The 14108-nt window shown below is 36.0% G+C and overlaps 1 protein-coding gene across 5 annotated transcripts in view; it reads right to left on the reverse strand.

Moving 5' to 3' along the window:
- The window catches only part of TMTC2 (transmembrane O-mannosyltransferase targeting cadherins 2), a 245155-nt gene that overhangs the window by 73438 nt on the left and 157609 nt on the right, over window positions 1–14108 (reverse strand). For all 5 annotated transcript variants that reach the window (XR_009727823.1, XM_061369363.1, XM_061369366.1 and 2 more), the window contains one exon: window positions 10177–10291. Coding sequence is in view for 4 of the 5 variants with exons in the window: in XM_061369363.1 (XP_061225347.1) it covers window positions 10177–10291 (115 nt within the window). In the remaining variant the exon portion in view is untranslated. The remainder of the gene's footprint in view (window positions 1–10176; window positions 10292–14108) is intronic.

The following is a 14108-nucleotide window of genomic DNA, read 5'->3' on the forward strand; positions in this document are numbered from 1 at the left end:
TTTGCTATGAACACATTTAATAAACAAAGAGTATCAAAATTGATACTGAATACTTCCAGTTCCCAGTTAGTTTCATAATCCAAGGGCTTTAATTAAACTTCTCAAGACAAACATCCTTGTGAATTACAATTTACACCAGCCACTCAAAAATTTCTGAGAAATAAGTGGTCTGGACATCATTGATATGCTTAAATGAAGGCTCAAAGCATTACAGTGTCCCTGAAGTTTTAGAAGACTGAAAAAAGCATACACAAATACATTTAAATCACAATGATCTAAAAATCCATAAAAATTAGTCATTTCACAGTAGAGACTTAGACCTTATTATCCATGGGTACATGTCCCTCTTCACATACCTCAAAATATCCAGGAAAAAAATAAATGTAGCTATTTCTTTTAGGTGGAAGGGTTATCACCTCTATTTGTAGTTTCTCTAAGTTACAGCAATTTTCTCTTCTTCCTCTATGCTTTTATCTGCTGATACCTTTTCGAATTGCGAAGATCCTGGACTTTTTCCATCTCCAGTCTCTAATCAGAGAAATTTTTTTCCCTCCAAGTCTCACAAAAACTTTTTGAATTAAACCAGTAGACTTTAAGGTAAAAAAATCTAACCCAAACCATTCTGTGACTCTAAAAGAGAACACCACGCAGCTAAAGAAGTAACCATCATCTACATTGCTTCCTTCCCACCATTAGGTCAGGGTTTAACAGAATGGAGGAATAGACCGTCTTTTTCTACACTATCTATCAGCACCACACAGCTTTGCTTCTGAAACTCTCAACTAACTTCAAATTAGGTAGTAAATCACTTCTATAGTAACAGGACTTACATTTAGTTGGTACTTGCAGTAATGTGAGCAATGAGGGAATAACATTCAGGGTATTTTTTGGCATGGCACCAAGGCTTTTAACTAACTGTCAAGCATCTTGCAGGTGGCAAGAGGTATGATCGTCAGAATAGCAAAGACATTGTGCAAATTCTCTAGAATCTGAATTTTGTTTACTCTAAAAAAATGTATAGACTGTTATTATTCCAGGGGATGATATTATTGTTGCTGTTATTATGATTACATCATTTTGGTCCATTTTCCTATGGATAGAAGTAACATAAAAGTAAATGAGTTGCATTGTCTGACATTTAAGCTGCTTTTTCCTAAATAAAAAAAAAAACAAAAAAAAAAACAAAAAAAACAAAAAAACAAAAAACCCACAAACATTCTTAGACACAATTTTGTGACAAATCTATCAGAAGAGTTCAATTTATATTTTACTTCTGGAATAAACAATTTCACATATTACGAGAGGTAATACAGTAATTGGTCAACTTGAAAAAAATAAATTACTCTGGTGAGTGTATGACACTTGTGCTCTTTGGATTTAAAGAACTTTTATTTGTAATTATTATCAAATTAATCTTCTGTGCTCACTACATGCTTTAGTACTTACACGCTTGATTAAATACTTGATACTTTAAGGTCTTTTGTTCTACTCACCTTCCTGAAGACTTTTTTTTCCTTTTAAATTATTCAATTGTCTCTCTCTTGCCCCCCACCTTATTTTTATATACGTCTAAACACATAAAAAACCCACTAAGCTGCTCAGATGTGAGATCGAATGCTGTATTCCAGCAAATAATTGTTTGTTTCTGTTTGTTGTAAGGTTTGTTAGAAGAAAAAGGAGAGAAAAAACATAGGATATAATTTTAAAAACCTTGACAAGGCATGAAAGTGCCTCCTGTTCTTGTGAAATTGGTCTTGATTGATCACTGGTTTTCCCTGTGGCTTCTGACAGTACAAAAATGGTTAGATTTATGAGTCTCTAGTTCTAGTTTCAGATTAAACAAAGTCAGGAAAAGGCTTAAAGGAAAATCAACCAATAAAATTTTCAGCTGAATAAAATCAGGGGAGCATACTTCTGAGAGATAGCTGGCTTGAATGTCCACTATGAAGGGACAACTAGTTATTTAAATAGATAATCAGTTAAGATTATGAATATTCCATTAAATTTGCAAAGCATTCCTGAATTTACAGTGAATATTAGAAGAGTTTAAAAAGCAGTTATACTTCACTTCCAAGATGACAAAAATTACATTGTCTCTAGCTTTAAGCTCAAACAAAACGTAAGCATATAAATATGCTCACAAACCTCTGTGTAATTACTCATAAAATGCGACTAAAACTAAACCCAAATATTTCAAATTTAATTGCTGCCAAAATTAGCACTGCTTATGCAACATCTGGCTTCTCTTTCTAAGGCATGTATTATAATCCCAATCTCTTAACTACATTATTACTTACTATTACTTCCACAGTTCTACTGCCTCATTCACTACACAGAAGGAATATAAATGAGCAATAGTTCAAGATTTGCTTCTGTCTCCAGTTTTGACACGTAAAACACCACCACCTTCTCATATTTACCTTTTGAGCAAAACACAAATAAGCCCCATGATCACATGACAAAGTCCTGCTTCTTTCAAAGCTAGTTGAAGAAAATCTTCACATCTTTAGGTCCTATATTCTCCTTTCTTTTGCTGCATTTCACAACAACTAAGCCATTTCCAAGACAAAAATCATGTTCATTTTCTGCTAGGCATTACACCTGAGACTCAGACCCAAGTTTCTGAGGAACAGTGCAGTTTACCCTTAATACCATATTGCTGCATCAGTGAACCTAATCAGCAGAGATAGCAGGGCTGGTGATGGAACAGCAGCCCAAGGGACAGACCCTGGGAGTGGAGGATGGATCTTCTCAAGGCTCTCTGCTGGTTGCTCCAGCAATGTTGCGTTCAGGCAGCAAGTCTCAGGTTTGCCTCTGAAATGACTACCTTTGCAGTACGTTAAGTTGCATTAACAAGTCTTCAACAAGCTTCAAGTGGAAGTTTGACTATACATTCATCCTTCTCCTCCAGAAACTGGTGAAGTATGGCTTATTTTGTCGCTGAAATGCTTCCTTTTTCATTGGAGTTGACTGTAGAGTCTCATTTCAAAATGGAAGCCAAAGCCATGAAAGCAAAGTTCAATATGCCTCTTGTCTTATTTTCACTTTTACTATCTTCCAGCTAGAGAATTTTCATCAGACACTAAAAATTACTTTTAAACCACTAAAAATAAAATTGTTCTATGCCAATTCAGCTAGAGAATTGCAAAGTGTTCTTCAAGCAAACTGACCATAGTTGAACAGAAAGAAGTGGTGTCGTAAGCTTTGAATTAACTGATGCATAATTAACATAGTAAGCAAAGCTTTCAAGAAAAGAACTGACTCACTACATAATAGAGGAGCATCAACAGAAGTCAATGAAGTAAGACCCACAGGCTGTAACAATGAAAGTCCATGACCTCCTTGAAGTTCTTAGCATTTCATCAACCCTGTTTTGATAATCCCATTTCCATCCTTCCTTCTTTATGCAACCCATTATCCATCCTACAGCTGGTTGATAGGGTTGCAGTCAGAAGCTGGCAAGGGCAGATGGAGTCTGTGCTTCCTCATCTACTGGCTCTCAAAACTTTTAAACAAAAATTAGTTCCTTTCCACTCACCTGGAAAGGAGTGATGATAGATTAAAGGTCTGTAAAAATGGCAAACTCTGAAAAGGTTTGATGCGTGAATATTTCCATTTTTCATGTGTGCGTGTGTGTGTGTGAAAATAAAAATAAATGTTTAACCAAAACTTTCCAATTTGGCTAGTAAATGTACCTGATTGCACAATCAATGTAAAATTTGGTTGCCTTTTTTTTTACTATGTTTTATTACATTTAAGACATCTTTAAAAGGTTAAGGATGCATTTGTAAGGTTCGACAAATATATGGTTCTACTCCATTTCCTTTTAAAAGAGACCGTTGATTTTCATCTCATATTGCTACTTCCTTGGCCTATAGTAAAGAGTGGAGGAAGTTGCTCTGAATGACCAATTTCTACAAGCAGAGGAAGAACATCTGTCAGCTGGAGTTCACACACATCTAGGGCACATGGATATGTAAAAAAGTTCTTTGTATAGCCAGGAGTGGATTTGTTCTTGCCATGCCTTTCCCCTTCTTTGTTTACACTTCAAAGTGATAATTGCTCTTTAGAGATGGCTGGCAGAGGGTAGAAGGAGTAGAGACAGAGAATACAAAAGCAGCGATGTGGTACAAGGCACTGAACATAAGCCAGTGGAGGAGCATAGCAACTGGCACGCATTTGAGTACGTACCTGTCTTTTGTGGTTATAGAGACACAACACCCTCTCTCTTCCTTATGCAAGAATGAACAAAGGAAAGCATGCCCTTGGCATAAGGATGCTTGATACAGAAAAGTAGACTCAAGTAATAGACTTGGATGAAGAGCTTAAAGTCTTCTAGCACTTTTTAATGAACTTTCTACAGTGGATAAGAATACCAAGCTAAATAAATAAAAAGCATAACCCCAGAATGCATGCCAAGTGGAAGGTAGTACACCTGTGTCGGAGCAATCCCAGGCACAGCTACAGAAGAGATTCAGAGCAGCCCTGTGGAGAAGGACTTGGGGGTGTTGATCAATGGGAAAATGAACATGAGCCAGCTTCAGTGTGAGCTCGCAGACCCAGAAAGTCAACCGTATCCTGGGCTGCATCAAAAGGAGTGTGACCAGCACAGGTCGAAGGAGGTGATCCTGCCCCTCTACTCTGCTCTCATGAGAACTCACTTAAGAGTATTGTGTGCAGTTCTGGTGTTGTCAACATAAAAGCACATGGAACTGTTGGAACAAGTCCAGAGGAGGGCCACAAGGATGATCAGGGGACTGGAGTCCCTCCCATATGAAGATAGGCTGAGAAAGTTGGGGCTCTTCATCCTGGAGAAGAGAAGGCTGCGTGGGGACCTCATAGCAGCCTTCCAGTATCTGAAGGGGGATATAGGGATGCTGGAGATGGACTCTTCATTAGGGACTGTAGTGACAGGCCAAGGGGTAATGGATTAAAACTTAAACAGGGGAAGTTTAGATTGGATATAAAGAGAAAGTTCTTTACTGTAAGGGTGGTGAGGCACTGGAATCGGTTGCCCAAGGAGGCTGTGAATGCTCCATCCCTGGCGGTGTTCAAGGCCAAGCTGGACAGAGCCTTGGGTGACATGGTTGAGTGTGAGGTGTCCCTGCCCATGGCAGGGGGGTTGGAATGAGATGATCTTAAGGTTCTTTCAAACCCTACCTATTCTATGGTTCTATGAAAATGGCAACCCAAAAAACAAAACACAGAAGCAGTTGCTTCAAGTTTGCAGTTCCAAAACTTTATTTTCTCTTTACTCCACCCCCTCGTTGTAAAGCAGATAAATTAAAATGTTAATTGAAACATGAAGCCTCCATTCAAAGGAAGTTCACTAACATAACTGGGAAAATGTGAAGTCTATCATGGAAGGAGAGTGGGGAAGAAATCAGTGGCTCCTTAAGCATAGGAAGGCAAATGCAGTGGAAGAGTATAAAGTTTCTTTCCAGAAATAGATGAGGATGAAATTACTTGGAAAAAGTGAGAAGCAAATTCTGGCTATCTAGGAATGATGCACATCACTTCTATAGATAGAACTGCTCATTTAAATTACTAAAGCTTTCATAAACTGACCAAGTACAATACACAGGAACATAACTATCATCAAAGTAAACAGGTATGTGAGTGAAATATTTATAAAATTTTCAAGCCAGGTACAATATTGAAATATTTTAACCAATTTTGTCTACTGGTTGATAACAGTTAATACAAGGCCTGTTAGCTATTAGTTTGCCATGACTGCAGTTCATCCATGCCTCAAGCTACATTTATCCCATTGATTTCAGGTGGGATTATCTACAAAGAACTATATTTATCTAAATGCTACACTGCATATCTGTACTTCACACAGGTCCTACAAAGAGTCGTGGAGCAGATTTCTGCACCACAGGACACCACTGGTCACATAAGTGCTACCTCAAGATCCGGTCTCACAATATAGCAGCTTTTACATATTTCAGATACTGTCTTTGATAAAGAAAGAACTAGATGGCAAAGCAGAGATTAATTCCAAACAGGTTTGTAACAAGTCTGCAGTCACAACTAAAAAAAAATTGGGTATTTTGACAGCAGATGATGAATCCTCTTGGCTTTTTATCTCAACATTTTGCACTAAAAAAAAACACTTCTGGACTTCAAGGAAGTAGAACCATAACCTTGACTCATTTCCTATGACATGAAGTGGTGCAGCAAACATAAACATGGTTCAAACACAAAAACTACACGTTTGTAGGTGAGCATGCTTTCAGTGCTTTTTATCTCTGATGGCTCAGCACAGGAGATTTTTATGCCAGAACCCTGAAGATGCAGAAGCAGAGGGGACACAATTTAAAATGTTATATAGGCTAACAACAAGAGACAAGGAAGAATTTTGCTCATATTGATTTTTATCTGAGGATTCAGAGTTAAGCTCTATAAACCACTTCTGCAATCTCAGACTTTACAGAATCAAAATTTCAGCTACTACTGAAGACTTCACCAAACAGAAATCGAAAAAAAAACTCCGCATTTATTGACATAATACCCTACGCTTGCCAAATTTAATTTTATGGAAATTTATATTTGTTCACACAGCCCTGTATCACTAAAGGCAAAATGGAATATTTTGTGAGAGAAGCAAGGGAATGGATGTTTGGTAGAAATGTATCATTTATAGGGTATTGTATACTCCAAAACTAAAACATTTAAAGCAATTAGTATAATTTAAAGGAAATTTCAATACTTATGTGAGACTGTGAACATCCCTAAAATCGACTGAGAAACTCAAGATAAGGTAGGTTAGCAATACAGATCATAAAAGAATACTCTAAGCACAGCTAAGCTTAAATACAAGTGAAATCATGTACGCAAAACTTTTGCATGATAAGCCATGTTACTTTAGGCATTCATCAGAAGCAATTTGAAACAATACAAAAAAACCCATGAGCTTTAGGTAATAATCATGAGGCAACAAAGACTGAAAAGCCAAAGGAAGCTAAAAATAGTTTGGTTTTAATCACGGCCTAGTCTGGAAGAACAAACTACTGGTTTTCAGCAGCTCTGTCCTTGGTACTTCACAGTATTAAAATACATCGATTTCTCAGTTTAAAAAAACAACAGAAAGAAATCTCAGTTTATGCTGATTTACTACCCTATGAAATCTAGCTGAAGTCAGCAGTGCTACATACATTGCTTTGAGATGCTGGCTTTGAGATTTATTTGCAAAAATTACCTGCAGCGCAGTCCCAAGATGCCAGACAAGCTATTCATAGGAGGCTACTGTATATGTATTTTTGAACTACAAACTATCTTATTAAAGTCCTATTGTAACACATTCTCCATTTTACAGTATAAAACAACAACTGAAATCCTTTCTGCATTGAAATTGCTATGAAAATCTCAAATGTTTTCAGAGTTGCCAGGAATTTACCCTCAGTTTTTCATAAGTTTCAGAAAACAAGCTTCCAGACAAGAATTCAAGTCCTTAGTCTGAGCTCAGGTTCTGCAAATTCCAAGCCACAGATCTACAAGACAGACTGGGTTACAACTATCCTGAGGTATAACCTATGCATATATTTCATTTACATGGACTTGAGAAAATGTCAGCAGAACAAATACGTTTTTACCCATATCTGAAGTAGTGATGAAACACTAATTAATGTTAGCAGGGTTCCCCCCCTCATTTTTTCCCCCTCTTTTGTTTTTATAAATTAAAATAATAAACATTTTTCTGCTGGTCTCTAAAAGGAATTTATTTAAGGTAACAGAATTGACACATCTGAACACTATGGGAAATGACATGAATGAGACAAACCTTCAAATGGAAATTATGTAATTATGCAGTCTAAATTAATGTGGTTTAAATTATCCTAAATGGCAAAAGCAGCTGTAATTAAGAGCCATAAGGTATAACTATCAGAAAATAAAAATATACCAGTGAAATCAGCCATTCATCTAATGTGTTAAATCCTCTATATTTAAATGCATTTATAGGCAATTGCTAGGCCAAAGTCACATTTTAGTTTCTTGAAAGAGACATCATCAAATACTTCTGTTTATATAGTTTCTCTCTTTGTTTACTACCTATTATAAATTGTGAGTTAATTCTTGTTTTTTTTCCTCAATCAGATAGGGCTTTGTTATTGCTCTCTGTGAACACTCAGCTGCATGTGCCAATTAATCTGTAACAAATACTGAGATGTAAGATAAAAAACAGTAAAGAGCATGTGAGACTACAATATACATTGGATATTTTATGGCCAAAATTTAGTAATTAGAAATGAATGTAAGGGTGCTTTTTTTCCTAAAATTCCTAACTGACTGTTTCAGTTTCAAAGACACACACTAAAAACCAGAAACAGCAAATCTAACTGGCCTCTTGTAAGCACATATAAGACACATTTTTCCATTGCACAATTTTTTGTAAAAGGCTCCCATAGAACTGCGTGTGAAAGCTGGGCTGAATTTGCAAGGGAGCTCTTCAGAGTATATGCTTAAAATAATCGCTTTGTTTGGGTCTTGTAATATCAAAACACACTCCATTCACCACCTAGTTTTCATGTTAGATATGGAAGCACCCAACACATGGAAACACTACAAAACCAAAAAGAGTATCAATCTGGTCAGTTTTTTCCCTACAATCTTCTGCTGTGTTCAGAAGATATTCTTTAAATGTGAGCAGGAGTTTCCTCTTAAAAATATGCTTTTCACACTCTCCACTGCCTAACAGACAAAAAAAATTACATATGTTTATCAAAAATATACGTATTTTCAGATAGTAGTTTGGTTTTGGAACAGAAATTCTATTATCAAGTTATTTTGAGCTCCCAGTATGTTTAACTGTACAGCAGATTAATGAAATGGGCAAATTATTCCTTGTTAAACATGGAGAAATGTAGAAAACGTCTATTATGGTAAGAAAAAGGTCTATTATGGTAAACTCTGTTTTGGATATTATAAATGACCATTTTAAACTGGACTTACAGGCAGAGAATATTTTGTGTTTATTTAAAGGGGCCTACTATTTGCATTTAGGTTTTGTACATGTCCCTTTTTGTACAGATACTTTTCACAGAGGACATAATTTTCATGCTACTACCTAACATACAGCAGTCACCTGCATATAAGGTTAGATATAAGGAAGAAGTTCTTCACTGTGGGTGGTGAGGCACTGGAAAAGGTTGGCCAAAGAAGTGGTAAATGGTCCATCCCTGGCAGTGTTCAAGGCCAGGTTGGACAGAGCCTTGGGTGACATGGTCTAGTGTGAACCATCCCTGTCCATGGCAGGGGGGTTGGAACTAGATGATCTTAAGGTCCTTTCCAACCCGAACTATTCTATGATTCTGTTCTCTGCATATATCATGAAACAACTCATAAGCTACTGAAGGTGATGAGCCCATTGTGCAGCACAGCCCCACTATGGGGGCTTGGGCTGGGTGGGTGGTGGCAGGAGGGGAAGGAAGGGTGAGTGCCAGAATGAGTAGCGGTGCTGAGCAGGGAACAGTGAGATGCCTAGCCAAGACGCCTAGAGAACCAGCCTCCACCCCACTGGGGGATGCAGCACTATCTTGCCTTAGTGAGAAGCTTAGCATGACACTAGCTTTGGTGTTCATGGTGTGGTATATTAATCAGTCAGGAAATCTTTATGATTATTTTGATGCTCATGGTATTTATTCTTTTACCGCCTACAACAGGATTCTAGTACTTAAACTTTCTTGAGCCTATGCTGCTCTGAAGTCAGTCACAGGAGAAAAACAATTTGCTATTTTAACATTTAAGTCCTCTGGAGCTAACCAAGGGGTATTGGTTTATGCTAGGAAGTGCTTACACCCACTGCACCCACCAAGTATTATTCAGACTTGAAAAAGTAGTCTAAACAACACTTCTACATTTTAGCTGAGTCAGAAACAGATGGAGAGCTACCGTTGCCAGCTCATGTATATGTACTTTGTTCAGTGTGGGTTTAATTCTTTCAAAGCAAACAGATCTGTGAACTTACCTTCTTCGTATCCAACACATGGATATACAGTAAAGTTGCCCAAGAAAAGGTCCTGTCCACTCCATAGTTTCAGGAGCACAATTAATGAAATGATTATACAAAGCAACAGCTATAACATCATCTCAATTTCCAGCAAGTAAATCAATAGCTCCATTCACAACAGGTTTCACAGATGATCCAAGCTTAGGAAAGCCACACATACTTACAAATTATAAAGCATATCAGCCATGTTGCTGCGGTAGTACAAGGCATTTCTATAGGCGCTTTCAGCTTCAGAAATCTTGCTCTGGCTCTTGAGAACATTTCCAAGGTTACCCCATGCTGTCAAGAGGAGAAAACGGTACTCAGAAAGAGCTACAATCCAATTACACATGACAGAGTATCCAAGTATCAGGAAGTTCCTCGGGGAGACAAACCCCACAAAGAAACTATTTTTATGGAAGGGGAGGGGAGGTTGGTCCTTTCTTTCCCTGGCTCTCTGGATCTCTGCATCTTACTGTGAGATTCATGTTTCCAAGCGGTGATCTGCGTACATTCTGTGTACATATAGCTTTCAGGTGGGAAAAGGAGCTTTAAAAACAAAATATGTCTCTATGATTTAGAAACTACAATAGCAAAAGGAAAGGACCGTTTTATTTTATATCACCTCTAAATAAAAATTCACAGAGTGAAAAGTGGAACTGGGGCATCTTCATAGCTTTAGCTTCTTTTTTTTTTTTTAAGCCTATCTACTCTAAACAGCAACAAATTTTCCCAGAGCAGGCACAGCTCTCACTAAGGTATGAAAATTTGACAAATGATGCAGGAATTGAAAGAATGGTTAGGTAAGTAACCAGGATTAAAGTACGCCATATGGATATAAACATACTATTCAGATCACTAAAATGCATTTTTTGTCTACTTGGAAAACATATGGTTTCTTTCCATACAATTTATTATGTTATACAATGTGCTTTTATATCCCATCTATAAAAGACTTGAGGTAAAAAAATATTTAAGGCTTCACATGTGTTCCCTTTGCAGTTGTGTTGAGTGGCACAAAAACTCAAAAAAGAAACTGGAAGTAACATTTTATGGAAAACACAGCCCATGTTATTCATAATTTAGGAAGCTAATTTAACTGACATTATAATTATAGTCTCTGTGTATACATTAAAAAAAAATCCCACATTATACTTACAAATACATCAAAGTTGTTTCAAAAAACAGTTCTACTTTCACAAGTATTCTTTTTATGAGCAAAAACAATGGAAAGAAGATGCATGTCCTTTCCACCAAACACACATTATATGACAAACCATTCCCTCCAGAGGCACTAAGTATAAACATTAGCTCAAGTAGCAGTTAAAGTCTACTGCTTCAATTACTCAAGCTGATGTTTTTACAGGAATTTGTATCAATCCTGAACAATACAAACTTTCAATGTAGTTTTAACATAACCCTGCTAAATAGGTTTATAATTATTCCAGATACATGTTTTTTCCTCAGAAAGTGCACTGCTTTCAATCTGCTGTGGTCTCCTGCAGAAGCATCCCTCCATAGGGATAAAAAAAGCAGCAAACAGCACTTTCCTCTGAGCAGAATAAAGTAATCGTTGTTGGGAAAAAACTGATGGAGTCCTTTTAGGAGTAACAAAAATAATGTCGTCCAACTGCACAACAAATTTTGTAAAGGCAAATAGAAAAAATAAATTCAGTACTTCCATGAAAAAATAAACTCTTCTGTAAGTCACTTCATTTTAGACTAGTATTTCATAAAATGAGAAATAATTCAGACGGTATTTATCACTAAATCAATAAAAGTCACAAATGTTCCATTATTCTCCTGTTTAATGAAATAAAGCTGCTAAAAAATTCAGAAGCAGCAATTAAGGTGACTACCCAGCTTATAAGCATTAACACTTGGAAGAAAAGAAAAAACAACCCAGACTTTTTTTTTAACTAATTTGTGAAAACACTCTCTGATGTTGCTTCTGCAGTACATGATCATCCAATTTCCTGTAGTTGTATGTTCTATATAATCTGTAGCTACTTTTGTTTTCAGTCTGATCTCTCATAAAATAGCATTACATCAAATGACCATTTTGACTACTGTTAGCAATTCCCTGCCATATAGTTACTTGCTCCCAACCACTTTGAAGCTCAGCAAGGGAAAGAACGTATAGAAGAATGATTCGGTTCATCCTTTCATCTGTTAAGACTGGAAAAAAAACCCTATTAAAACTGTTAAATGTATTAGTTTCTCGTCCACACTTCATGCTATATGCTCCATTTTTTATCCAACTTAAGTTTTTGAGCAATACTTCATTTTACATTCTGTGAAATAATCTCTGTCATCTTTTTAATATCAATCAATATTTAATCTGATTTTATTTGAAATATATTCCACTTGGACTTTTGTTAAAACTTATAACTGTGAATGATTAACTTAATGTAATATATTAGAAGTGATAGTAGCAGAAAACAGCAAACACAAACCACAGTAATTTCACAATTTATCATTAAAAGAAACATGAAAATCAAGGGTATTTTACTTCCTCAAACTATAAAAGCTTAGTATAAATCTTCACATCTATTTAAATACAGAATTAGATGAATGACCTAGTTCTGGCTGGAGTTAAAGCTACACAGAACATTTTGTAGAATAAAAGCTTACTTTTAGAGCTCATACTCATAGCCCTAGAAGTTATGAACAGCTATTATCTGCACCAGTCACATCCTCTTGGCTGTTAGTATATGACGGGAAGAAAAAGAGGATGATATACATGGAAAAGAGGCTACATCAGCTACTCAACAATATTCACTCCTTCTTTTGTCTTAAGGAACAAAATTAACCTTATGAAAGAAAAACAGTTAGTACCTACATCTCTGGCACCTGATTTCTCAATCCATATCTCAAAACAAACTTCTGAAAAACTTTAACAACATTGGTTCAGCTATGTGCGCATTCAAAATCAGAAAGAAAATTATACCTGAATGAAGCCACATCCCTATTAAAAATATACCCTATGATTTCAGCTGAACTTCAGCACTCAACTGTTTTTATCTGTGCATTATGAGAAATTAAAAATTAAATCCTCAAAAGAAAAAGAAGCTAGGTCAATAATTCTGGATTTTAAAATGGATTTTTATTCCACTGATTTTTTTATATATTCTTCATATAAAATCTGTAATACCTGAAATTGCAAAAGGTTATATTCATAAGAATATATTAAGTATATTCAGAAGCATTAAGAATATTCTGCATATATAATATTCAGAAGATGCTAAACCATATATATATATGTATATACATACATACAGACCACAACCTAATCTTTAATTACAAGTCCAATTTTTCTCCTGTTGGAGCCCCTATTCAGTACAAGCTGTGAATGAAACAGCTTTGTAATATTGACTGCTGCTTAATTCCCTCTGCACCAACAATGAGACCAAACCAGTCCCAGGTCTTTGAGAAATAATACTCCATCATACCATGGGAACAAAGGTAACATTCACATATCTCACACACCTACAAAACAGTCAATCCATTCAAACTCCATTGCATACTTTTCCATAGATCATAATCAACATAAAGTGGAACATTTTAAATTAAATCCATTCCATCATCTTGTATCCTAAGCCAATTTTAAACTGAAAAATCTATTAATGCTTGAGAATCGCAGTGCTAGTTACATTTCTTTGCAGGAAAATAGATCCTTTTAAAAGGGTTTTGCTGCTGAAGATTTTAAATAAACAGCAGAAGAAATTCTATAGCACTAAGAAAATAAACAATTGTTTAAATGTTACCATTTTGGTCATATCAAACTAGATTTCTATTAAACTTTAAAGATGACATTTATGCCACCTTGCAGTGAGAGTAGGTCAAGTTCTCAGTCATTTAATTGCTTTCAAAATGAAAATGAATCTGACAAATTTCAGCTTCAAATTCAACATGATTAATTTCTTAACTACCTCACTGAAACTGAGAATTGAGATTTAACAAGCCTGAAAAATACCAGGTTGGCATACAAAACCTTCTCTAACCTTCATTCTTCAACACAGCAAGACAAATAACAGTGAAGCAGGAACAACACTGTCCACCCTAATCTGCCTGGATCTATGAAACTTGTCTCTTGCTAAATGAACAGTTGAACTTT

Source organism: Neopsephotus bourkii, unplaced genomic scaffold (assembly GCF_033783945.1).
Source record: "Neopsephotus bourkii isolate Nb327-2 ecotype Australia unplaced genomic scaffold, CSIRO-AGI_Nbou_v1 NB_1493, whole genome shotgun sequence".
NCBI lineage: Eukaryota > Metazoa > Chordata > Aves > Psittaciformes > Psittacidae > Neopsephotus > Neopsephotus bourkii.